This window comes from Felis catus, chromosome B4 (assembly GCF_018350175.1).
Source record: "Felis catus isolate Fca126 chromosome B4, F.catus_Fca126_mat1.0, whole genome shotgun sequence".
Classification (NCBI taxonomy): domain Eukaryota; kingdom Metazoa; phylum Chordata; class Mammalia; order Carnivora; family Felidae; genus Felis; species Felis catus.
Genome location: NC_058374.1, coordinates 79570582 through 79595737, shown reverse-complemented (window position 1 = coordinate 79595737; position 25156 = coordinate 79570582). Strand labels below are relative to the sequence as shown.

Sequence of the window (25156 nt, the reverse complement as noted above, 5' to 3'; positions counted from 1 at the left end):
TGACGGTGAACTAACCTAGCAAATTAAACTGAGGCTATTTAAAATTTGGTCTGTGCAGTATTACGTGGGAGGCGTTTTGGAAATACAGCTTAAAAGCTCCACCGCAGAATCTGCATTTTTAGCAGGATTCTCTGGTGGGTCTATGTTCACTAACATTTGGAAAGTACTAGAGTGGAGGAGACCCGTGGCTTTCTCCTTGTTAAGGGCATTTTCAGAGGAGACTTCTTGTTTTCTGACCCTGGAATAACTCTCTTGGGGGCAACTTTTCATGTAGAAGGAAGGGGCAGACAGAGTCCACGAATGCTAAACTTAGAACGCCCCCTAGTTTCTCCAACTTGACTGGCAACTCTTGGGAGCAGTGACTATGCCTTATACATTTCTGTGTCCCCAGAACACGGTCCTTGGAATTGCTCATTAACCTTTGTTAAATGAATAAACCAGGGCACCTGGGTGGCTCAGTGGGTCAGGCACACGCCTCTTGATTTCGCTCAGGTCATGATCTTGCTGTTAGATTGGGCTCTGTGCTGAGACAGCGCTGAGCCTGCTCGGAATTCTCTCTCCTTCTCTCTCTGCCCTTCCTCTGGTCGCTCTCGCTCTCTCTCAAAAGAAATAAACATTGAAAAAAAATCAATAAACCAAAGCCAAGGTCACCAAGTTCATGGCAGAGTTATGGCTAATCAAGTGTTTAGTACTTTATGAATTATTAAATGGCTTCATTTCCATTATTTTGTATGGGAAACAACCATGTGAAATGAGGACAGTGCAAAAGTGAGGAAACTGAGGCTCAAAGAATTCAAAGACTTTTCCAAAGTCACACAGCTGCAAGAAGAGCTCCAATTCTGCATTCTAGCTCCATCCTTTGGAATTAGAATAAAACCAATCTCACTTTTATTCTTTTTAAAAAAGATTTTATTTATTTACTTATTAAATTAAAAAAAATTTATTTTAGAGAGAGAGAGAGAGAGAGAGACAGAGTACAGCGAGGGAGGGGCAGAGGCAGAGGGAGACACAGAATCCAAAGCAGGCTCCAGGCTCTGAGTTGTCAGCGCAGAGCCGTAGGTGGGTCTCCAACTCACCAACCGTGAGATCATGACCTGAGCTGAAGTGGGACATTTAACCCACTGGGCCACCCAGGCGTCCCAAGATTTTATTTTTTAAGTAAACTCTACACCCGACTTGGGGCCCGAGCTCGCTACCCCGAGGTCGAGTCGCATGCTCCACCAACCGAGCCAGCCAGGCGCCCCTATCTCAATTTTTAGGATGCCTGGTTTTGATATTTTTAGGTCCAATCTCTCTGTGCCTCACTTTCCTCTTGGTGACAGAACAGTACCCACCTCATGGGGTTGTTGTAAAGATTACACAAGCACCTCACTATGTAATACGTGCTCAGGAAAGGTCACGGTTTTCTAATTGTTCTCACTCCGCCCTCCACGCCTAACCCTGGGGACCGGAGGTTTCGGACCTCTCCCTCTCCCTCCCAAGGTCTCCCCTGTCTTTACTCCTCTCAGAGGCTTTTCCCTCAGCTTTCTAGCCAGCTGCCCCAGACAGTCCGCATTTTCCTCTGGATGATCCACAGTCCTGGGAGAGTTTAATTAGATACTTCCCTGAACGTGGCTTATTTTGGGCTTTCCGAGCGCTGAGAGGGGGAGTGGGAAACTGTGTCGTGGAGTCTGGAACTGGGAAAAACAGCAGTCTCGCATAAAACAAACTAACAAACACGCACACACAAAACCCGCTCCGACCGTTAACTAGGGGTTGGCCCCGCGACACACCCGCGCCGCTCTCCCTCCCACCGCCAGGCGGCGCGCCAGGAAGCTCTGGAAGTCGGCCCCGGACTGCGCACGCGTTCGTGTTCTGCCTTACTCTTCCCCTCACTTCCGCTGAATTTTGCATCGCTGTTTGTCCCAGACGGCGACCCGTACGGATCCGAATCTAGCCCGGGAACTAAGAGTTAGAGGAGCGGGATCCGCGAGTTTACCGATTCCGGACGGCCTCGCGACCGGCAAGATGTGCTCCCTGGGATTGTTCCCTCCGCCGCCGCCTAGGGGTCAAGTCACCCTCTACGAGCACAATAACGAGTTGGTGACAGGCAACAGCTATGAGAGTCCGCCTCCTGACTTCCGGGGCCAGGTGGCCGGGGCGAGGAGGGAAGGGACCTACAGACATGGGGGCGGGGCACGGGGCACGGGGAACCGGAGGCAGCGTAGCGGGGATTGGGTAGCTGTCCTCAGTTCGGCGAACTGGAAACCGCCTGGCCCAGGTTTGAGAATAGAAGGGCTGGAATGTATTTTAGGGCTGGGATTGGAGAGTGAGGGATGTCGAGGAGCTGTGGGGGCAGGCCTAGAGAGGATGGAGAGAATGAGGGAGAACTTAGGGGATGTGAGGGTGCAGGAGAACTACCGAAAAGTTCGGTAGTTGTCTACGCTGCGGAGGCACAACCTGGAGCGTTTTTTTACCCACAGCGTTCCTAGGGAGGAAAAGGGAGAGAAACTGACACTTACTGAGCATTTGCTTAACTTACGAAAGAGGTTCTGAGTCAGATGTGCTTCACAGATATAAGATTTAATCACAGCAATCCTATGAAATACTCTAGTTTTCCAGATAAGGGAGCTAAGCCCAGTTTCCTTTTCCCACCAGGGTTACATGTATGGGAATGGGAAACAGGTGTTTGGAGCCTCTTACTCTTAGCCCAGCCATGGTTTGGAGATTGACCGGGAGTTCAGCAAAGATCCGGGGGAGAGACTGACTCATTATTACACCACTTATTTCTGGCCTATAGTGGATCAATCTTCCTGTTCTGAACCTGACTAAGGATCCCCTGAAGACCCCTGGGAGGCTGGACCATGGCACAAGAACTGCCTTCATCCACCACCGGGAGCAGGTGTGGAAGAGATGCATCAACATATGGTGAGAGGTGGCGAAGGGTCTCCTGGGCGGTGGTCTGCAGATCCTGAAAAAGATGGGGTCACCGTCCCTCTGCCTTGGGCTGCCAAGCTCTCTCTAGGTTAGGGCTGGATATCATCCATCATAACAAATTAGCTGCCTTTACTGAGAAACCTAAGTCAACAGTAGTTCATTTCATCTCCAGTGACTTGCCTTGCTTTCTGATTTGATTAAGTGAGTCTGCTCCCTGGCCCCCTCTTCACATCATTACCACTTTCTGAGCTTTTGTCTGAAGCTTAGGTATAGGTATTATGTTGCAGTGAATAAATAATCTCCTATTTAGGTCATTCATTTGGTGCATCTCCCTGTCTGGATTCCGTTCCTGGCTGTATCACTTTTTAGGTGTGTGATGTTGGGCAAGTTACTTAATCACTTGGTCCCTCTCTTTCCTCATCTGTAAAGTGGAACCTATCTTACAAGGTTGTAGTGACAATGAAATGAATTAATGGATGTAAAGCACTTAGAGAACAGTGCCTGGCCCACACACATTAATCCCTTCAAGGGTTAGTTATTATCACTGTCATGTGTAGGATAAATTCCTACAGATCCAATAGGTGGGTTCAAAGGGAGTGTTCCTTTGTACTCTCACGAGCAGCTGCTGCTTCTCCCCGCCTTTTTCTGTGCCCCCTCTTCCTGATGTCCCTTAAATATTGGTGTCCTGGACTGGACCTAAAATTGATACTTCATACCGGGTGTTGCCTTGTCTGCCAAACCCCCTCAGTTGGCTCTAACACAGGCTTCAGACACTCGGCATGTTCAAAGCCGATCTCTTCATTTCCTTTTCCAAACCTGCTTCTACCTTGTGTTTCTTGTCTCAGGGAATGACCTTACTGCTCACTCAGGAGCAAGTGGGTCGAATGTAGGCTCTGGGGCAGACAGGTTGAATCCTGATGCTACTGCTTCCTACCTAGGTCACTGTGACCATATTAATTTTTCAGGCTTCTGTTCTCTCATCGAAAAATGCAGATGTTAATAGTACCGATTTTGTAGGGTTGTGATGGTGGCTGAATTAGATAATGCGTGTGAAGCATCTAGCCCAGCCCCCGACATACTGTAAGCAGTATTAGCTGCTATAAGTATTACATAGGTGTTTCCTTTGCTATTACTCTTACTAATGTCTATAAGCCTTCACATTCTGTTCATTTTACTTCTCCAGCCTCTCAAATCTGTCTGCTTTTCTCCAACCTTATTGGTTCAGAGCACTTTGGCCTTTTTTCCAGATTTGTGAAATAGCCTCTTACCCCATCTCCTTCTCTCCGTTTTTGTCCCCTTCTAATTTGTAGCCAGACTGATCTTTCTCTTTCTTTCTTTCTTTCTTTCTTTCTTTCTTTCTTTCTTTCTTTCTTTCTTTCTTTCCTTCCTTCCTTCCTTCCTTCCTTCCTTCCTTCCTTCCTTCCTTCCTTCTTTCCTTCCTTCCTTCCTTCCTTCCTTCCTTCCTTCCTTCCTTCCTTCCTTCCTTCCTTTTATGTTTATTTTTGAGAGAGAGAAAGAGAGAGAAAGACAGAGAATGAGTGGGGGAGGGGCAGAGGGAGAGAGGGAGACACAGAATCTGAAGCAGGCTCCGGCTCCGAGCTGTCAGCACAGAGCCCGACACGGGGCTCCAACCCATAAGCTGTGAGATCATGACCTGAGCCAGCGTCGGATGCTCAACCGACTGAACCACTCAGGTGCCCCAGATTGATCTTTCTAAAATGCCAATGTGATCAGTTGATTCCTCTGTTTAAAATCCTTCCATCGTGGGGAGCCTGGCTGGCTCGGTTGGTAGAGCATGACTCTTGATCTCAGGGTTGTGAGTTTGAGCCTATGTTGTGTGTGGAGATTACTTTAAAAAAAAAAAATCTTTTCTTGGTTTTCCATTCGCTGGCTTAGGGCAAGTCTTGATCCCTCGATCTGCTTACAAGGCCCTGAAAGACCCCTGAGCCTTAGTTGTCTTGTTGGTAAAATGAGCAGAATGCCATTTAGATGAATGTGATAATTAAATGAAAGGATTATATATAAAGTGCCTAGCACATACTTGGCACTCATTAAAATGTGAGTGCATGTTTTTTTTTTTTTTTTAAAGATTTTATTAAAAAAATTTTTTTTTAGGGGCGCCTGGGTGGCTCATCTGGTTGAGTGTCCAACTTCGGCTCAGGTCATGATCTCATGTCTCGTGAGTTCAAGCCCCACGTCGGGCTCTGTGCTGACAGCTCAGAGCCTGGAGTCTGCTTTGGATTCTGTGTCCCTCTCTCGCTGTCCCCCTCCCTTGCTTATGCACGCGCGCACGCTCTCTCTCTCTCTCTCTCTCTCAAGAAGAATAAAGAAAACATTAAAAAAATTAAAAAAAATTTTTTTAAATGTTTATTTATTTTTGACAGAGAGAAAGGGAGAGCGCAAATGCACAAGCGGGGGAGGGGCAGAGAGAGAGGGAGACAGGTTCCAAAGCTGCCCCCACACGGACAGCAGAGAGCCTGATGTGAGGCTTGAAGCCATGAACCACCAGGTCATGACCTGAGCTGAAGTCAGATGCTTAACCAGCTGAGCCACCCAGGCCCTCTTAGGATTTCATTTTTAAGTAATTTCTACACACGATACGGGTCCCGAACTTACAGCCGAGAGATCAAGAGTCACACACTCCACTCACTGAGCCAGCCAGGTGCCCCTGAATGCTCTTATTTTTAATGCATGTTTATTGAATGAATATAACTTGTGGAGGGAGACTGAAGGCATCAGAATAATCTGACTGACAGCTTTCTCTCACCAGGCGTGATATGGGCCTTTTTGGGGTGCTGAATGAAATTGCAAACTCGGAGGAAGAGGGTAAGTGTTTTCCCCTCCAGCCTTCTCTAGTTTTATGGTTGGCATCTCCCCTCCATATTTTTCTTAACTTCTCCCAGCCCATTTCCCTTTAGCCCTGTTTTTCCTGCCGCATTGCTGTGCCCGTGCCATCTTTTCTCCCCTCTGCCTACCTCACATCCCCGAGAGTGGGTACCCCAAGCATTTGCTGGGCGGAAGGACCTGGGGGATGCTCGTCCTTGCTCATCCTTCATCTTAGGGTACGCATTGAGAGCCCTGTGAATGGTTTAACCAGAGCTGCTTCCTCAACCTCACAGTGTTTGAGTGGGTGAAGACGGCGTCCAGCTGGGCCCTGGCACTCTGTCAATGGGCCTCCTCCCTCCACGGGTCCCTGTTCCCCCACCTGTCCGTAAGTTTGGCTCCCCCCCGACCCCAACCACTCCAGCCACCGCTCCCTCACTCCTGCCCCCTTCCATTTCCCATCCCTTAAGGTCAGGGTGGGGTGGGAGTCTGCAGAGGGTGGGAGCAGTGCAGCTCCCATTGAGGGGATAAACTCCCCGTGTCCCAGCACCCCTTCTGTCCGCTTTGTTCTTACAGCTCAAGAGTGAAGATCTGATTGCCGAATTTGCCCAAGTCACAAACTGGTGAGTGTACGAGCTCCAGGGCTTTTGCGGGAAGGAAGTCCTGAACCTTGGAACTTCTCTGAGGGAGAGGGTAGTCAAAGCAGAGACCCCTCCCACTGCTTTCCTGACTGTTACCCACATTCTCCTTCCTCCTACTTCCCGACAAAAGAAATGAAAAGGGAAAAACAATACTGCCCTCCCGGGAAAGGGAATCTGAGCCTCTGGGCTGGGGGACGGGAAGGTGCAGGTTCCCCTTCCTCATGCTCACTCCTGCGCCAGGTCCAGCTGCTGCCTGCGGGTCTTTGCGTGGCACCCCCACACCAACAAGTTTGCGGTGGCCCTGCTAGATGACTCAGTCCGCGTGTATAATGCCAGCAGGTATGTGGCAGGCCCCGACTCTGCAGTCTCCATGTCCACGAGTCATCTCCCTATCCCCGCTAGCCTTGGTTCCAGGGGTCCTGTAGTTCCTGGGCCTGGTCCACAGGACCCCTTCCAGAATCGTGTCAGGGAGGCTCTACAGCTAGACACGTTCTATTTCCGGGTCTAATCTTTATCCTAGCCTTCTGTCTCACAAAACCCCTGGGCTCTGTGTGATCAGCTTTCTTCTCTTGGCTTTCCCTCCTCAACTGAACTCCGGTCCCCTGAGCTATAGTGTCCCTGCTCTGACTCAGCTCCTTAATCTTCCCCACAGCACTATAGTCCCCTCCCTGAAGCACCGGCTACAGCGAAATGTGGCGGCTCTGGCCTGGAAGCCCCTCAGTGCCTCTGTCTTGGCTGTGGCCTGCCAGACCTGCATTCTCATCTGGACCCTGGACCCCACCTCTTTGTCTACCCGGTGAGTCCCAGCAGCCTCTGTCTTACCTTGGCCTGAGGGTTGCGGCCAGGCCAGTGGTGGTGGGTGTTGAGGTCTGGAAGAAGTTCTTTGTCTTCACAGTGCTTCGCAGGGCTGTGGGAGAAGCAGACCTAAGGTCAGCGTCAAGGTGCTGAGAATGCCATAATCTAGAGAAAGGGACGGAACTAGGAACTTCAGGAATTGTGGGGAGTGTGTATCCATGGATCGTGGAGTGGAAAGACTTCTTTTTCAGAGGACTGTCTGATGTAGGGTTTAAAGGAAGTGGGGGAGGGAATTAATGTAGACAGAAGTTGAAATCAAGGAAATTTGAAGAAGAATACCCACGAGAACTAAGTATATATAAAACCAGAAACTGATTCTTTGAATTATGAATAAAGAAAGAAAACTTTTTGGCCAGCCTTATCAGGGTAAAAGAAAACATCAAAGTATTGTGTTTTCAAAGTGGGAGAGAAGAGATAACAGCAGACATGGAAGAAAATAAAAGAACAATTAGAGAATATCATATACAAGTTTAGACCAACCAATGAAAATCTAAAGGAAATATTTGATTCTCTAGCAAAATTTAACCAAAGTGGATTGTGTAAGAAATTAAAACAGATGAGTTCTACCACTAAAAAAAAAAATGCCAGGCTACGGGGCTCCTGGGTGGCTCAGTCCGTTGAGTGTCTGACTTTGGCTTAGGTCATGATCTCATGGTTAGTGGGTTTGAGCACCGTGTTGGGCTCTGTGCTGACAGCCTGGAGCCTGCTTCAGATCTGTGTCTCCCTCTCTCTGCCCCTTCCCTCGCTCATGCTCTGTCTCTCTCTCTCTCTCTCTCTCAAAAATAAATCAATGTTAAAAAAAAATGCCAGGCAATTTTGCCAGTGAGATAGCATTATGAGAGTTCTATGATAATTTGGATGTTGTTTGTTTATTTTTAAAGTAGGCTCCATGCCCAACATAGGGCTTGAACTTTGAGATTGGGGCATGACCGTGAGATTGAGTCTCATGCTCTACTGACCAAGCCAGCCAGGCACCTTTCCATATTTTTTGAATTAGATCAGATCATCGAAAAATTTGGAAAGCCTCCTGATTTTTTTCCCTTTTAATAAACTTTATTTTGGTATAATTTTAGATGTTTAGAAAAGTTGCAGATAGTACAGAGTCATGGTACACCTGTCACCCAGTTTCCCCCATTGTTAACATCTTACGTTACTATGTTACCTTTGTCAAAACTAAGAAACTGATGTTTGTACATGACTAGCTAAGCTCTGACTTTCTTCAGATTTTACCAGTTTTTCCATTGATGTCCTCTTTCTGTCCCAGAATTCATCCTGATTTATTTTTATGAAGCTAAATCCTAAAACTTAAACCTGACAATAAGTAGTATAAGAAAGATATTTGAGCATAGATTCAAAAATCCTAAATAGGGCTGCCTGGGTGGCTCAGTCAGCTATGTCTGACTTTGGCTCAGGTCATAATCTCACAGTTCGTGAGGTCGAGCCCCACTTTGCTGAAAGCTCAGAGCCTGGCGTCTGCTTCAGATTCTGTGTCTCCTTCTCTCTCTCTGCCCCTCCCCTGCTCACACTCTCTTTTTCTCAAAAATGAATAAACATTTAAGAAAAATATTAAAAATCCTAAAGGAAATATTAGCAAATAGAGTCCAAAAGCATATTTATGTATTTTTTTAAGTTTATTAATTTATTTTGAGAGAGTGTGTGCACATGAGTGGGAGAGGGGCGGGGGGTGGGGGGAGAGGCCCCAGCAGACTCCACCCTGCCAGAGCAGAGCCTGACGTGGGGCTCGAACTCACCAACCGCAAGATGATGGCCTGAGCCAAGACCAAGAGTCAGGTGCTTAACCAACTGAGCCACCCAGGTGCCCCCAAAAGCATATTAAAAAAAATCTTAACCATGTAGAATTTTTCAGAAATTAAAGACTATTCATCGTTAGGAAATCTATTAATATGATTTATTGCACTAGCAAGTTAAAGGAGAAAAATATTTATGTCCATAAATGCTCTTCTTAAAAAGCAGACATTCCAGGTGAAAACAGAAAGTAAAATAGGAATACAAAGAGATGACCTAACATAAACATTTACTTAGGAGGGAAAAAAAAAAGTATTTACTCAGAATCAGTAGCTCTCGTGTTAGACAGTGAAATAGGAAATATTAAAGGTATTTTCTCCAGTAATGTCAAGATAAAGACAGTTACCATTATCACTGTTATTTTTCTTTTCTTTTTTCTTTTTTATTAAAAAAAATTTTTTTTTTCAACGTTTATTTATTTTTGGGACAGAGAGAGACAGAGCATGAACGGGGAGGGGCAGAGAGAGAGGGAGACACAGAATCGGAAAGAGGCTCCAGGCTCTGAGCCATCAGCCCAGAGCCCGATGCGGGGCTCGAACTCACGGACCGTGAGATCGTGACCTGGCTGAAGTCGGACGCTTAACCGACTGCGCCACCCAGGCGCCCCTCTTTTTTATTTTTTTAAAGATTTTATTTTTTGGAGGTGCCTGGGTGGCTCAGTTGGTTAAGTGTGTGACGCTTGATTTCGGCTCAGGTCATGATCTTGCAGTTCGTGGATTCAAGCCCTGTGTTGGGCTCTTCACTGACAGCACTGAACCTGCTTGGGATTCTCTCTCTCCCTCTCTCTCAAAATAAAGAAACATTAAAAACAACAACAACAACAAACATTAAAAAAGATTTAATTCTTTGAAGTAATCTCTGCACCCAAACTGGGACTCAAACTCACAACCTGAAGATCAAGAATCGCACATTCTACCAACTGAGCCAGCCAGGCGCCCCTCATTATCACCATTGTTAATCAACATTATTTTTGGAGATTCTAGTGCGTGCATTAAAACAAAAAAAAATGTGATGTCTTGAAAACGAAGGGAAAATTATTATTCTTTGAAGGTAGGATTTCATACCTAGATAAAACAAGAGACTCAACTAAAAAAACTGTTTGATCTAATACACCTAAATGTAGTAAGGTGACTGGATCCAAGAAACCAAAAACTTAATAGTTTTCTTTTATACCTATAAAAATTATTGAGAAATTGAAGGAGAAAAAATATTCTATTTACAGTACATACACTTACTGAATCGCTAAGAATAAATTATTAAATGTATTTAATCTACTAGACATCTGAAGAAAGTTGTGGAAGAAACTTGAACTAGAGCTGACTAAATGGGGAGACATACTATATGCCCAGACAGGAAAGTGTAATCACAAAAATACCAAATTAAGTGGGCTTGCAACCAGAATTCTTCTGGCTTTTGTTTTTCTGAACTGGGCAAAATGATATTCAGAGTTTTTATTAAAGAATAAATCTGGAAGAATTGCCAAGAAAAGTTGGCAAAGAAAGAATATTGAGGGGAGACTTGCCCTACCCAGTATTAACATATTTTATGAAGTTACAGTAATGGAAAGTTACCACTGTCTGGATAAACAAACCAGATCAGTATAACTGAATAACGGAACAGATCTAAGAATATATGAAAATTGAATATATGATAAATTTGGCTTATTATTACAGTAAAGAAGTTTAGTGTGTGTGCGTGTGCGTGTGTGTGTGTGTGTGTGTGTGTATGTGTGTGTTTTAGTAGTTTAGTAGTGTTGGGATAACTGGCTATATCCTTTTGGGAAATCATAAAGGTAGTCTTTGCTTTATACTTTATCTACAAGTAAATTCCAAGCAGACTAAAAAACTAAACATAGAAATAAGGGACTAGAAGAAAATACAGAATATTTCTTATTCAGAATGATATTATTAAAATTAAAATGTTTGATAATATCCAGTACTAGCAAGACCAGGAAAGTGATTACTTTTTTTTTCTCGTGAGAAGACTATATTGTACAAACTTTTCACGAAATAATTTGTTGGTGTATTTATATTTATTTAGTTAGTTAATTTTTGAGAGAGAGACAGAGTGAGCAGGGGAGGGGAGAGAGAATCCCAGGCAGGCTCCACACTCTCAGCAAGGAGCCTGATTTCACAAACTGTTAGATCATGACCTGAGCTGAAACCAAGAGTTGGACACTTAACTGACTAAGCCACCCAGGCGCCCCTGTTTTTTAAAAAGTGCCAGCCTTTTTTACCCCCAAATTCTGAATTCATAGTAACGTGAGTATATAAGGATATCGATACAGAGAATTTTTTTGCCACATTGTTTGTAATAAAACATTACGGGCGTGCCTGGGTGGCTCAGTTGATTAAATGTCCGACTTCGGCTCTGGTCATGATCTCACGGTTCGTGAGATTGAGCCCTGTGTCAGGCTCTGTGCTGACGGCATGGAGCTTGGGATTCTCTCTCTCTCTCTCTCTCTCTCTCTCTCTCTCTCTCTCTCTCTCCCCCTCCCCTGGTCACGTGTGTGCTCTCTTTCTCTCAAAATAAATAAAGAAACTTAAAAAAAACCTACATCGTAAACAATTGTGAAATCTCCATTGGTGGAGGCATGAGTGAATGAATTACAGTTTATCTGTTCAGGGGAACGGAGACAGTGGAGCCACTGAAAAGAATGAGATGGATCTCTGTGAACGGACCTGAAAAGATAACTGACTTATTGTAAAGTTCAAGAATAAGTTGTGTTCTATGATCTAGGATCTCACTGGCACTAGAGGTAGTTACAGTTTGGTGGAAAAGGAAGAGGATGGCATTGATTCAGGTCCCAGCCTGCACCCGCCAGGCCAAGTATGTGGTTCTGGATGTACAGAGCTGACGAAGTCATAGCCTCATGGTGGAGGATGACCTCACATGCAGCGCCTTTGTGACAAGCAGAAAATAATGTGGGAGCACAGACAGGAAGACTAATTCTGACAAGGAAAGACAGAAAGACAGGGTTTGCAGCACGGGATGAGTTCTGGGGAGCAGCAGCAGATATTTCTGGAAGAGAACTTGGAACCCTGAAGTAGAGTCATAGATGATCCCAGGCCCCAGGCCGGGCGATGCGGCGGGGAGAGGGCTCTGGTCTGGGGCAGAGCGCGGCCTCTCCCCTGCTCAGCACCATCCAGCTTTGCTGGTCAGTTCTTGTCTCCTGGAGGCCCACGATACAAGCTTCCTCCCTTTCATGCACTTTCATCTATGGACCTCATGGTGGCGACTCTGCCCTTCCTTCCTTCCTTCCTTCGTTCCTTCCTTCGTTCCTTCCTTCGTTCCTTCCCTCCCTCCCTCCCTCCTTCCTTCCTTCCTTCCTTCCTTCCTTCCTTCCTTCCTTCCTTCCTTCCTTCCTTCCTTCCTTTTTTCTTTCACTTCCCTGACCTTTATTCATGTCTTCTAACTTGGATTTGAGGGGCCATTGGGTTTGGAAGTTTTAGTAGAAGGCAAGGAAGTAGAGTCGGGGGCGTTCCTTTTGTCGCCTTCTGACTTGATACCGTTTCCCCTCGGCAGACCCTCTTCTGGCTGTGCACAAGTGCTCTCTCACCCTGGGCACACACCTGTCACCAGCTTGGCCTGGGCACCCAGTGGGGGACGACTGCTCTCAGCTTCACCTGTGGATGCTGCTATCCTGGTGAGTGGTCCCCACCCCTCCTTTGGCCATTTGAGCCCCCTCAGACATGAGGCAAGAGCATTCTTCTCTGGTGGTGGAAAATATCCTGGGGGCTCCATTGACAGCGTGGAGCTTGCTTGGGATTCTCTCTCCTTTTCTCTCTGCACCCTCCCCTGCTTGCTCTCTGTCTCAAAATAAAGTTCTGCTTGCTATCCCTGTACATATAAACCTATTCTCCTGTTTTAACAGCCCCTCTCTTGCTTCCTCCCCTTTCTGTGTCTTTCTCCCTAGAAGAAGGGCAGCCCCCGTGACAGGTTGGGGATGCTGGAGTTCCCTCTCACTCCTGCTCCTTCTGCCTAGGTATGGGATGTCTCAACGGAGACCTGTGTTCCCCTTCCCTGGTTTCGCGGAGGTGGGGTTACCAATCTGCTCTGGTCTCCGGATGGCAGCAAAGTTCTGGCTACCACTCCTTCAGCTGTCTTTCGGTGAGTGGGAGGAGAGCAGGGGAAGGGGTAAGGACAGGAACGACCCAGAGAAAGGCACTTGGCTCCTGGAACTTCCAGCAGGAAGTTCTGTGACCATTCTCTGACCTGGCCCTGAGACCGGCAGAGGGAGGGAAGTACAAGTTGTGGAACCTAGAGGTCCTAAGCTGTGACCTGACTCTTTCTGGTGCAGAGTCTGGGAGGCCCAGATGTGGACGTGCGAGAGGTGGCCTACTCTGTCAGGGCGGTGTCAGGTAAGAGGCGACTGTGATTCAGAGAGCCAGGGAGCAGGTGGGCCCCAGATTGTCCCAGCTTGTCTCCCTTTGTCCCCCTACAGACCAGTGTTCCTCTACCTTTTGTTCCTTGACCCCAGACTGGCTGCTGGAGCCCAGATGGAAACCGACTGCTGTTCACTGTATTGGGGGAACCACTCATTTACTCCTTGTCATTCCCAGAACGTTGCGGTGAGTCAGGGGAAATGGCTCCGGATGCAGAGTATGTATCTGGGGCAGTCAGAGGAAGGCAAGAACCCCCTGGAATATGCTACTCTGAAGGATAAAGGAAAGTAAAACTTGGGAGACTTGAGAGGTGTTGATGTTTACAATAGGTGGGAGGCAGGGGACCAGTGAGAGGCCCTTTCCTGTACTCCAGAGCCTCTGCCCTTCTTGCAGGGGAGGGAAAGGGGCGCGTTGGAGGTGCAAAGTCAGCCACCATTGTGGCGGATCTGTCTGAGACAACAGTACAGACACCAGATGGAGAGGAAAGGTGAGCTGATTGGTGAGGGAGGGGCAGTCAAAAGGTGGAGGGGCCATGCTGAGCCCTCCCAACCTACTGTTCTGACCCATAGACTTGGGGGAGAGGCTCACTCCATGGTCTGGGACCCCAGTGGGGAACGTCTGGCTGTGCTCATGAAAGGTAAGAGTTGGGGAGGAAGGACTTTGTTCGGCTACAGCCATCTTCCATTAATGGAGGGTGTCCATGTCCTGGCTGCAGGTCTCCGCCCTGTCCCGGGATTCTGCCTATAGGGGGCCTTCCTGTCACATCCATTTCTTACAGGAAATCCACGCGTCCAGGATGGTAAACCAGTCATCCTCCTTTTTCGCACTCGAAACAGCCCCGTGTTTGAGCTGCTTCCTTGGTAAGTGCCAGGTAGGCCCATCAGGTCTGGACTCCCCACCAGCTTTCCCACACCGAACCCACATCCTACTCCACTGCCCGGCTCCAGATGCCTGCTCACCTTCTCCCCCTAGTGGCGTTATCCAGGGGGAGCCAGGGGCCCAGGCACAGCTCATCGCTTTCCATCCTTCCTTCAACAAAGGGGCTCTGCTCAGTGTGGTGAGTAGGCCAGGCTACTGGGCTCTTCGGGAGCGGGGTGGAAGAACCAGGGCTTTGGCTGCTGTGTGGCCTTCTTTGGGCCTAGGCTCTGATAGACTTTCTTTGTCCCTCTCTGCAGTGCTGGTCCACAGGCCGAATTGCCCACATCCCTCTGTACTTTGTCAATGCCCAGTTTCCACGTTTCAGCCCAGTGTTTGGCCGAACCCAGGAGCCCCCAGCTGGGGGCGGAGGCTCTATTCATGATCTGCCCCTCTTTACTGAGACATCCCCAATCTCTGCTCCATGGGACCCTCTCCCTGGGCCACCACCTGCCCAGCCCCACTCCCCTCACTCCCACTTCTAATAATAATAATAATAATAATAATAATAAATTCCCTTCTTTGTTTTCCACTGTTATGAGACTTTTTTCCAGAGAGTTGCGCTGGGGTTTAGTGAAGAAAAGAAGGTGTGGACTTTGGGTTAAGATGGCTGTGTCACTTTTCATGAATTGGGTCAGATTATTTAACTTTAGGAACTGGGTGGTTTTCAAATGCTTTGGAAAGCAAAGCTGAGAAAGTACCTACCATGGACTTTGGCATTAATAAACATTTCACTTTTCCCAAATTTCAGCAGGTTCCCAAAAGGGTGCAGGGCAATAATGGGGCAAGGACTTGATCAATATGAGACAGATGGCATTTTATTAGGGTAGGGGATTTGTGGGACTCATCGGCACTGGGCGCTGGGCCAGGGTGGCACGGGCCATGCTCAAGGCACCCTCTCGGGTGTGGTGCCCACCAATGAAGCCGCTGGTGTGGACAAAGATGCAGCCAGGAATCCCACTGACCTGGTCCAGGGCCTCATTCCGAAGTCCCCGCCATGGCTCTGGCAGGGGCAGCCTACAAGTGAGCAGAAAGAGGAAATTGGTGGGAGCAGATGGAGACCTTGAGGAAGAGAGAGAGGGAGCACAGAAGAGGCCAAGGTTAGTGGCTCCCTCTGATAAAGGGCTGAAACAGACCTGAAGGTCTGCAGGGCGGTCCTCTAAGGGCCTTACCGGCTCTGGAATGAGTGGGGCTCCTTGGGCACACACTGTACCCGCCACTGTCCAGCCTGGTCAGTGTAGATAACAAAGGCGATGGTCACCGGAGGGGACAGCCCAGATTCCAGGTGGTAGAGGTGCTCCTTCCAGGGGCATCCACCTTTGGCCAGTTCTACTATCTCCCCACTTGGGTCCACCTGAAAGGGAGGCATGGTTGGAAGGTTCAGGATGAAAGTGGGAGCCCCTGCCGACTGGCAGCCTGCCAGCAGTCACCAATTCGTGAACCACAGTGCCTCCTCCCAGGCCTGTACCTGGAATCGCTGGGCCAGGGCCTCTTCCACCAAGGCCCGGGCTGGCAGCCAGCTGTGCTGGTAGAAGCCCACTCTCTGCAGAAACTCCTCTCGAACTAGATCCATTGCACGCTTGAAACCGGCCTGGGAATCGTGGGAATCAGAACCATGGTGCCGGCCCCAACTTTTGACTTTGCTAAGACTGGAAGAGGCAACCACTCTCATTTCCTCCCCCGAAGCACTTACTTGCCTCACAGTCCCTTCCCCTGGGGCTCTCCTTACCTCGGTGTCTTGGTTGGGCTGGTTCCAGGTAGGATTAAGCCGAGCAACCCGGGCGCTCAGTGTGGTGGTCAGCACATATCTAGGCTCTCCCTCCTCCCACTGGGAGATCCCATTGTCCACTGCATCCACCTCCTCCACGAAGTTCTCGTACATCTAAGGCAGCAGCGGGAGAAATGCTCTTGAGGGTACCTACCACTCGCATACAGTTGTCTAGGTTTCAAAGTATGCGCACACACACTCCTTCATTGAATCTTCACGACAGTCCCGTGAAGCCTCTCGGCATTCATTGGACGAGGAAAGGGGGAACTGGGGAGTTCAGCGGCTTAAGGTCAAGCTAACAGTGCTGGGGCTGGAATTCTGATCACCTGACTTCTAATCCAGCACTCCCTCCGCTACTGTGCGGAGCCTGAGTCAAGGCGAGTGTGTGTGGGGTGGGGGCTGCTGACTTCAGAACAAGTTCCATGAGGGGCTCTGTGGAAGTGGATGGATCTCTGGCTGAGAGTGGGTGAGTCTCCAGGGAGGCCGAATGGGCTCTTCAGTGACCTGGTGAATGAGGTACAGGGGTCTGGCCAAACACGAGTCAGGTAGAGAGACAGCTGGAGGAGACACAAGCTGGGATGTGGTCCCAGGGAAGCACAGAATGTGCCATGTGCTATACCTCTTGAGCCTGCAGAAATGGCAGGGCAGGGCCTCAAGAGCCTGGGGGGTAGAAATGATATGCGGTATCAATGCTTAAAGCAAAACTGCCCGACGACACAGGCCTACAATATCAATATGTCTGCGGTTTGCAGAAAAGTGTTCTTGGGGAGAGCCGATAAACTCCTCTGTGCCCAGCACCTCTTGGTCTGGACCCCAACATGATGCCCAGTTAAAACTTGGTACAACCTCCTTTAATTGCTTAGAAACTCCTCAGCAAAAGGGAAAACGGACTCCAGCAGCCTAAAAACCTTAGTATTCCAAAAGCTCCAGTTCAACCATTTAGATTTCTTCACTTCTTTGGATCATACTCCTCCTGTGTCACAGGGGCAGATGACAGGCAAGCGGAGACAGAAATGAACTCAATGGCCTCTGCAACGACCAGAGCTGACTAAATCTGAAGTCTGACTTACGTTTTTAAATGTATTTATTTTGAGAGAGGGAGTGCACATGCACGAGTAGGGGACGGGCAGAGAGGAAGAGAATCCCAGGCAGGCTCCAAGCTCAGCACAGAACTCGACTCGGCGTTCAATCTCGTGAACCGTGAGATCATGACCTGAGCCAAAATCAAGAGTATGCCGCCCACCCGACTAAGCCACCCAGGCACTCCTGAAGTTTGACTTGTGAGCTTCATAGGAGTGGGGTCAAGTAGGTGTCCTCAGAATCCCTGTTTGATGTGACACGTGTGCCAGGGTGAGTGGCCCCATCCCCTCCCCGCAGCAGGAACGTGTTGAGCTGCTTGCAGGGGGTGCTGATGGAACCTGCAGAAGTTTTTGTAATCAAAACCCTTCCCAGCTGAGCTTCCCAATCCGTGCGTCCGAGATCTGCCCCCGACCCCCCTTCAGGGCAGCCAGAACCTCTAAGCCTTAATGCTTCCAAACGTAAGCAGCCACCTCTATTACCAAGTTGTTAATGCATGTCAGGTCAAGAAAAGGACCAGGAAATGCTACTTTACGGTTTTCAAAGCCCTTCTCCAAACACCACCTCATCCACTTCTCACAACCGCCCCACGACAGAGATGAGAGAGACTGACCATCTCCTTGTGAGAAGATGAGCTTGAGGGAGAGGGTGCTGGGCTAGCTCTGGGCCAGGATTCCTGACCTGAGGCCCAGTCCTGCGTGAGGCCCACTCCCAGCCGGTGGAGATGCATATATGGGTCATCTCTGTCCTCGGGTCCCCACCTTGTCATAGATGGTGCCCACCATGCTGTCCTCTTCGTTAGTGCCCAGCAACTGGGCCAGCAGCTTGTGCCCGAAGTGCAGATAGATGAGTCCCGCACTGCTCAGCTTGGTCTGCCACGGCTTCCCAGGAGACAGGGAGCTCATGGTCTCTGTGAAAGATCTGAGGAGCACAGGGAGGTGGGGCTGAGGCAGAGCTGCCCCAGGAAACCCACAGTGTGTGTGTGCACGTGCACACACAAGTGGATGAGGACGCTGGAGAATAGTCAGGAGTTGGGAGGAGGAAGCCCAGCTGTGAAGGCTTCAGCTTTTCCTTGGGGTTCAACATGGACGTCAGCTTGGAGTCCCCATTCATACACGCATTCAACAATGGATTATTGAATGTTTACTACATGCCAGGCTTTGTGTTTTAGACGTTAGGGATTACAAAAAAAAAAAAAAAAGACCTAAGACAACGTCCCTGCCTTCAAGTTCATCTATTAAAGGTAGACAAGCGGGGTGCCTGGGTGGCTCAGTCGGTTAAGTGGCCGACCTCGGCTCAGGTCATGATCTCGCAGACCGTGAGTTCGAGCCCCGTGTCGGGCTCTGTGCTGACAGCTCAGAGCCTGGAGCCTGTTTCAGATTCTGTGTCTCCCTCTTTCTGACCCTCCCTCGTTCATGCTCTCTCTCTGTCTCAAAAATAAACGTTAAAAAAAATTAAAAAAAAAAAAAAAAGGTAGACAAGCACACAAACGACCAAGTGAATGCTCTAGCTAGGTTATAAACAACGATAAGGAGGGAAGGGGGAGGGAGTGTGTTCAGGCCAAAAGATGAATCAATAGGTGTCACCAGCCAGACAAAGAGTGAAGGAGAAAAGGCGTTCCAGGCAGATGGAACAACATGTACGATGGCTGAGAGATCTTTTCATGGAACTGCAAGAAAGGCAAGCTTGGATGCGAGGAGTGGCAAAAAAAATAAAGCTGGAAGGGTCAGCAGGGGCCAAATCATGGCAGGCCCTGTCCGCTGTATTTTGGAGCTTGGACTTGATGTATATGTAGTGGGGAGCCACTGAGAGACTTTAGTGGATAAGTGCCTGTTAGAGCACTGTGCTGGCTGGCATACAAAAAAAAATATATATATATGCAAGATTACCTGCAGCGGTGTAGGTGAGTGAGGAAGGCAGAAATTTGAATTCTCAGTGGCACAGAGAATAGGGAAAAGGTAGGGCAGTTCTCAGGGAAACACAAACCAACCATAGCTGTAATTTCTAACTACCAGTCCATCATAATCCCCTAGGGAGCTCATTTTTTGTTTTAGTGTTATTATTAAATAGTGGGTAAGTACAAAAATATTTATAAAATGTCCATAAGGTATAAAGACTAACATAGTAACTCCCTCAGATAAAAGTTCAAAAAGAAGCAAAACTAAATTGTTGATGGAAAACAGACATGTGCTGAACTACACGGCAGATCAAGGGCAAGATGGACACAAAATTAAGGATACTGCTTACTTCTGGGGACACGGGGATGGGACAGGGAAGAAGTACTTGGCACAGATGCAAAGGTAATGGTAATGTTCTAGTTCTTAGGTTGGGAGATTGGTTCTTAGGTGTTCGTTACAGGTTTTATATTCCGAAAACATACACTCTTTTATGTATCGAATGCTGCATAGTTTTAAAAAAAAGTACATAAAATCATGAGGAAAAAAGAAATTAGTCAATACTGTCAAATGTCCCAAAGAGGTCAACTGAAGTGAGACCTTCAGCCAGCAACCTGAGTTTGGTGGTGAGGTCACTGGTGCCCTTTCCATGAGCACTGCCAGTGGAGAGATTGGGAGAGGACCAGCTAAATGAATGAATGGAATGAACTGGAAGGGAGGTGGAGCCAGGATCCGCTCTTCTTTTGAAGACAGGCTTTGAAGGGAGGGGAGGAGATGAGGCTATAAATAGAGGGTTCCCACACCACATTATTTATGAATGTAACATGTACACTTGGGTAGGAAGCTGAGGGAGAGAAATACTTAAAGAGAATTAAAATAAAACATCCTCATAATCTCTCGGAGATCACCACTTTCAACAGTGTGGTGTATATGAAGGAGGGTTTTGTTTTTCGGTTACTCCTTTGATTTCCAGGCGGGAGAGGGGAGGGGTGGGCAAAAAGCAGCAGAAGGGCTGGGGTTCTGGAGAATGGCGGTGTGAGCCCCCAGAGTTAAAAGTAATAACATCTGGAAAGGGGCGAAGAGAAGGGAATGAGTTTCCTGAACAGGACGGAGGGAGCTGAGGATGCCTGGGAGTGGGAATCTGAGGGTGTGCCCGCAGAGGCTCAATTTCCTTGGAAAAGTGGGAGAGCTTTTCCCGGGGGAGCTGGAGGAGGCAGGGCCTTGAGGAGAGGGGAAAAGGGCTGGAACGGTCCTGCGGACGATGGGCTGGCCTCGGAAAAGAAAGACTTCCCAGTGGAAGGGTATAAACGAAGCGGAAGACCACACACGTCTGAGCGGCCACCAACCACCGCCACCGCGTGGGCCCAGCTGTCTGAAGCGGCACGGACACGTGAAAGGACGACCCTGGGCTGGGGTGCTGACGGGGGCGAGGACGGCGCCAGTGGGAGGAAAGCCTGGCTGAGCGGAGGAAGGCGGCCGGTCGCGAGGGGCCAGAGGCCGGCCCGGGAGCCAGGGGAGGCCCGAAGCAGGATGGACGGGTGCAGAGCGGGCGGAGGGCTGGCGGGCTGCCGTCCCGCGGGACTCGGGGGTTGGCTTTCAAGGATGAGGCGGTCCCCTTCGCTGACGCGGGCCAGACCACCGCGGCGGACGGCTGCCTCGGAGTGGAGGAGAGCCGAAGTCAAAGGAGTTCAAGAAATGGTATCTGGGAGCTCACCTCTGGTGATGGTCATATCGGTGTCTCTGCGGGTCGTACTCGCCACCCACGTCTACCACGATGTCACAGGCGGCCAGTTTTTCGGGGTCCCGGGTCCGCACGATCTCTGCGTCCTGCAGGGAACACAGGAGGTGAGGGGGCGGCTGGGGTCTCGAGGGAGGAGGGGCGCACGGGCGCGGCCCGCGCCGGAGGCACGTTCGGCCGACCGTACCCGGTACTCGGGCAGGAGGCGCAGCAAGGCGCACGCCAGGGCCTCATCGCAGTGGAAAGTGCCGTTGTGCGTCCCGATCCGGGGCGGTGCCATGCGGCTGCCGCGGGGTCGCTTGGACGGCGGGACGGACTCCAGGCTGAGCGTCCGAGGCCCGGCCCGGGAGGGTGGCGGCCGCAGCAGCAGCAGAGGCAGAAGACCACGCAGGGAGCGGTGGCCCATCAGCCTTCCCCCGCCCCCCCGTGGGGAGGCGGGTCGCCGACCCGGAAGAGGAAGAGCCCGCTCAGTTCCATTTCCGCTGGACGGTTCCCATGGCAACCGTCCGCAAAGACCAGGTCCTCTTGGCACTTCTCCCCAACTCCCCGAGAGGCTCAGGGTGGAGCCTCCTAGATAAGCACCGCCCCATCCCTACAGAGCAGGCTCTAGGGAGGGGCACAGCGTCTCGACCACCAGTCCTTTGCTTAATGCAAGAAAAGACCAACATTCTGCCCAGCTGGCACATTTATTAGCATGAATAAGACCCTTCCCTTCCTTGACCCCAGGAAGCCACGCCCACAAAGTCCCAGGCTCCTTGAAGCAGGGTCCCTCTGTCCCGTTTCTGATACAAGCTCTCAGGCCTTGGCAGTAGCCTGAGTTGCCCCCAGGGCTGTGAGCTGCTGAATCTTCTGGCTCATCATCTCCATGACAGCTGTGGAAAAAAAGAAGAGTTCAGACCCTGGTCTGGAGCTAGAGGGGAGAACCCAGAGTTCAGGAAGTGAGAAAAAAATTAAGGACAGGTGGACAACCAAGTACAGTTAATAAAACTTTTAACACAGTGATTCACTGGGGGACACACACAAATTTAGAGTCTACAATGTGTCTAAATATGATAACCACTGGGACATAAAAATGAACAAAATACAGTCCCAAATGATTCAAACATAACCAGAAAATTATACTGTGGACGAGAGTTTTGCCTTTAGAAGAGTGCTTCTCAATTCTGTGTAACGGAATTACCTGGGGAGCTTTTAAACAAACACTGACCCCCAGACAGTAAGGGCCATGACACTTACCCTGTTTCATGGCATGCTTCTCCTGCAGAGCTGGCTGGATTTTCTCCATTTGCTTGGTGAGGAAGTCTATCTTCCTCTTGAAAAAGTCCTTGGCATCCTCAGCTGTCTGCAAGGCCAGAGGTGAATGAAGGGCTAAGAGGAGACCCCATGCTGCACTCTAGCTCGTCCCCTAAACTTCCTTTCCCTGCTCAGAGAGGCATCCACGTGGTAACTTCCACTCACCTTTTCTACATAGTAGCCTGTTCCCACATCGATGAGGACATGTTCCACATCATGTAGCTTCCCCGGGACATACATCTGAGAAGTAAGGATTAAGGGAAAACTAGCCCAGCAGGAGTCATGATTCCCTGTCAGCTAACCTGCTTGGCCTTTTCTAAAAAGCTACAAGGCACAAGGACTGAAGGATCTGGAGGCCTCAGAACTATACCTATACACTCCAGATGGGGAGGGACAGAGAACTCGGTGCCTTATGGAGAAAGGACATATGCCGGAAACACCCTCTGGCCCTCCCATTCTCCAAGCAGTTCTTATAATTCTTCCCACTAGCCCCTCTAGAAGGACTACATACAGTGTTTTCCTACTGCTGTGGAGTAGTAAAAGTGAAAAGCCAGCCTCAGGGCACCTGGGTGGTTCAGTCAGTTAAAGGTCCAACTTCCACTCAGGTTTTGATCTCACGGTTCATGGGTTCAAGCCCCTGCGTCAGACTCTGTGCTGACAGCTCAAACCTGGAGCCTGCTTTGGATTCTGTTTCCTTCTCTCTCTCTGCCCCTCCCCTGCTCAGACTCTCTCTCTCAAAAATAAAAAAAAAATAAAACATTAAAAAAAAAAAATAGCCAGACCACTTTCCCTCAACAGCCCCAATCACAAAATCACTAGCTAATTCCTGACGGACTTAATGCTAAGTGGCCAATCCCTATGACACTACTTCTGTTGTTTTCTTTTCAGCCTGTCAGTTCTCAGCTTCCAGGTGCCCTACTGTCACAACTCACTCATTCAAGTAAAACAATCCAGATTTCTTACTAACAACAGTTTGGAAATAGCCACTGTTAAACCAAAATTGAGGATTCACACACAGAGCCGACCCCCTTGTTTCTATATCCTATCCTTCTATTGTTTATGTCTTCTAAGTTATTAGTCAAAGTGTAAACACACCTGTTTTGTCTTCATATTAGACGATATTCTCAAACAGCAAAGGGAAATAATCACACCTCAATTCTACACATGCCTTTGTGCTCACAAAGCATTAGCTGGATATTGGCCCCAGGCTAGGTGAGGTATAAAGTGTGTATAATAAGAGTGTTCTCAGAATCATGGGGACATTCTGCAGTAATCAAAACTAATCCCACCTTTTTTTTTTTTTTTTTTTTTTCGAGAGAGAGAGAGACAGGTGAGAGAGAAAAAGAGAGCAGGGTAGCAGTTTCTGTCGAAAGGATACAGAACTCGTCAGTGGGACGAGTAATTCTTTCCCTGTGAAAGCAATTAAGACAAACAAGCAGGGAAGGTTAAGACGTTAAAGGGAGTTCCAATACGGCACAGCACAGAGATAGTAAGAAAAGGACGGAAACAGGGACAACAGGAGCAGAGGAATGTCCTGTACGTTTCAATTCTAGGCAGGCAACATGCAAAGGGCTCACGTAGCGGCATACGATACGTAGTGGATTGCTTTCTCTTCTCAGGTAAGAACAACTGGATTAGAAGGCGGGGCGAGAGTAGCCGGCTCACCACATCCCCCATGTCGCCTTCACGCGCCTACCCCATACCCTCGTTGTTCTTGTTCAGCACGTTCAGACAGTCCTTGGCTTCCACATACTTGGTCTGTACCACCTTGAGCTGGGCAATGGACGTGGACAAGAACTCCACTTCCTAGGGAGGACGGTAGACAGGGTCAGTCTGGGAGCTGGAGAAAGAGGGGAAGCCCTGCCGGAGAGGGGGCTCGTCCTGGGATGGTGTGGAGGTTTCGCAGGGGAAGGCAAGCATCCCAAAGCGGGGAGGAATGGGGGCGAGGGAGTACGCGTGGGCAAAAGGGATGTGAGGCGGGAAAGGGGTGTCGGCCGCCCGTCCTCACCTGGTCCAGCTGGTTCTTGAGCATCTCTAGCTGTGGTAGGTTCAGCTCGGTGATGTTAACTGACTGCGCCATGTTGGGAAGGAGGACTAACGAAGCGGAAGCCGCCTCGGCGAGCAACGCTCTAGCCACCCTCTGCGCATCTCGATGGATGCGCCTGGAGGCCTCGCTGCTCCGAACGTCTCTATGATCCTCCATCCCGGAAGAGAAAGAAGGGCTGGAGTCTTTAACTTGAATTGTAGAGCGGCTCATGATTTTTCACAAAACCTCGCCCGCCTGGCATAGCAAAGTTGTAGCAAACAGGCTTCCTACGCTCAAGGAACTTATAAAAATCTTAAAAATATCCAGTTCATAACAATATTGCAAAACAATGTATGCTACTCCACGTGGGTCGTATAAACATAGTGAATGACAGGCAAGCAAGAAACCTGGGAAATTCGCGGGTCAATAGCATCGCAAACGCGGTGCTTTGGGATCACCAAGAGTCTGGTGATGGAGAGACTAAGGAGACACGTTATCAACCAATAAGTATAGTACAAAGTTTATTAATCAAAACGATGTTTTACCGTAATGTGTTAGATGTGAGGGATACACAAGAGTGTAAGATAATGTGCTTCTGAGGAATTTAACAATCTAGTTGGTGAGAGAAAAAACATATGTAAATAGAATTCCAGAGAATCTACTGCTGACGTGTGCGGTCCTGACAAGTGTAACAGGGGTATGTGGGGGAGAGAACAAGAGCCTCTATCACCCACGTTGGAGCAGGGCAGGGCAGCTGAGGCATTAAAGCTAGTGTTACTCCCAGGATACCTGAGCACAGGAAGACAGGACAGACATGATGGGACCTGGCCAAGACACTCACAATGGGTCTATCTCTATCCTTCCTGAAGCCTTTGTATCCACTTAGAGCATTTTTGGGGAAGGTGGGGGGTGGGAGGAGAGAGAAAGAGGGAGGGGAGGGGAGAGAGAGAGGGAGGGGAGGGGGAGGGAGAGAGAGAGACGGAGACTGACTCGCAAGCAGATTCCACACTCAGTGTGG

The 25156-nt window shown here is 49.0% G+C and overlaps 3 protein-coding genes across 6 annotated transcripts; 1 reads left to right on the top strand and 2 right to left on the bottom strand.

The window, feature by feature from the left end:
- Window positions 1-1860: 1860 nt before the first annotated feature.
- Window positions 1861-14875, top strand: AAAS (aladin WD repeat nucleoporin). Of its 2 annotated transcripts, none has more exons than XM_003988761.6 (16): window positions 1861-2130; window positions 2780-2907; window positions 5687-5742; window positions 6036-6127; window positions 6316-6362; window positions 6621-6719; window positions 7033-7176; window positions 12567-12687; window positions 13027-13151; window positions 13342-13402; window positions 13522-13612; window positions 13820-13913; window positions 13996-14063; window positions 14205-14286; window positions 14399-14483; window positions 14602-14875. In XM_003988761.6, exons 1-16 carry the CDS (start codon window positions 2008-2010, stop codon window positions 14824-14826), a joined length of 1641 nt encoding a protein of 546 aa, XP_003988810.2. In that variant the 5' UTR covers window positions 1861-2007; the 3' UTR covers window positions 14827-14875. The 2 variants fall into 2 exon arrangements, with proteins under 2 accessions (XP_003988810.2, XP_019690550.2); XM_019834991.2 differs by having other exon boundaries at window positions 2123-2260.
- On the bottom strand, window positions 2438-21273 carry MYG1 (MYG1 exonuclease). 3 transcript variants are annotated; one of them, XM_019834992.2, is made up of 8 exons: window positions 21007-21272; window positions 20796-20908; window positions 17948-18107; window positions 16071-16223; window positions 15810-15932; window positions 15514-15695; window positions 7203-7287; window positions 2438-2467 (listed from the first exon to the last, which is right to left on the bottom strand). In XM_019834992.2, the coding sequence occupies exons 1-8, from the start codon at window positions 21223-21225 to the stop codon at window positions 2453-2455; spliced, it is 1050 nt and encodes a 349-aa protein (XP_019690551.2). In that variant the 5' UTR covers window positions 21226-21272; the 3' UTR covers window positions 2438-2452. The 3 variants fall into 3 exon arrangements, with proteins under 3 accessions (XP_019690551.2, XP_044917790.1, XP_011282266.2); XM_045061855.1 differs by lacking the exon at window positions 2438-2467 and having other exon boundaries at window positions 7149-7287; window positions 21007-21273; XM_011283964.4 differs by lacking the exons at window positions 2438-2467; window positions 7203-7287 and adding an exon at window positions 15142-15358 and having other exon boundaries at window positions 21007-21271.
- A 213-nt stretch (window positions 21274-21486) lies between these two features.
- On the bottom strand, window positions 21487-24281 carry PFDN5 (prefoldin subunit 5). The gene is made up of 6 exons (XM_003988758.4): window positions 24121-24281; window positions 23816-23918; window positions 23491-23522; window positions 22278-22352; window positions 22056-22161; window positions 21487-21691 (listed from the first exon to the last, which is right to left on the bottom strand). Exons 1-6 carry the CDS (start codon window positions 24190-24192, stop codon window positions 21615-21617), a joined length of 465 nt encoding a protein of 154 aa, XP_003988807.1. The 5' UTR covers window positions 24193-24281; the 3' UTR covers window positions 21487-21614.
- Between the last annotated feature and the right edge of the window lie 875 nt (window positions 24282-25156).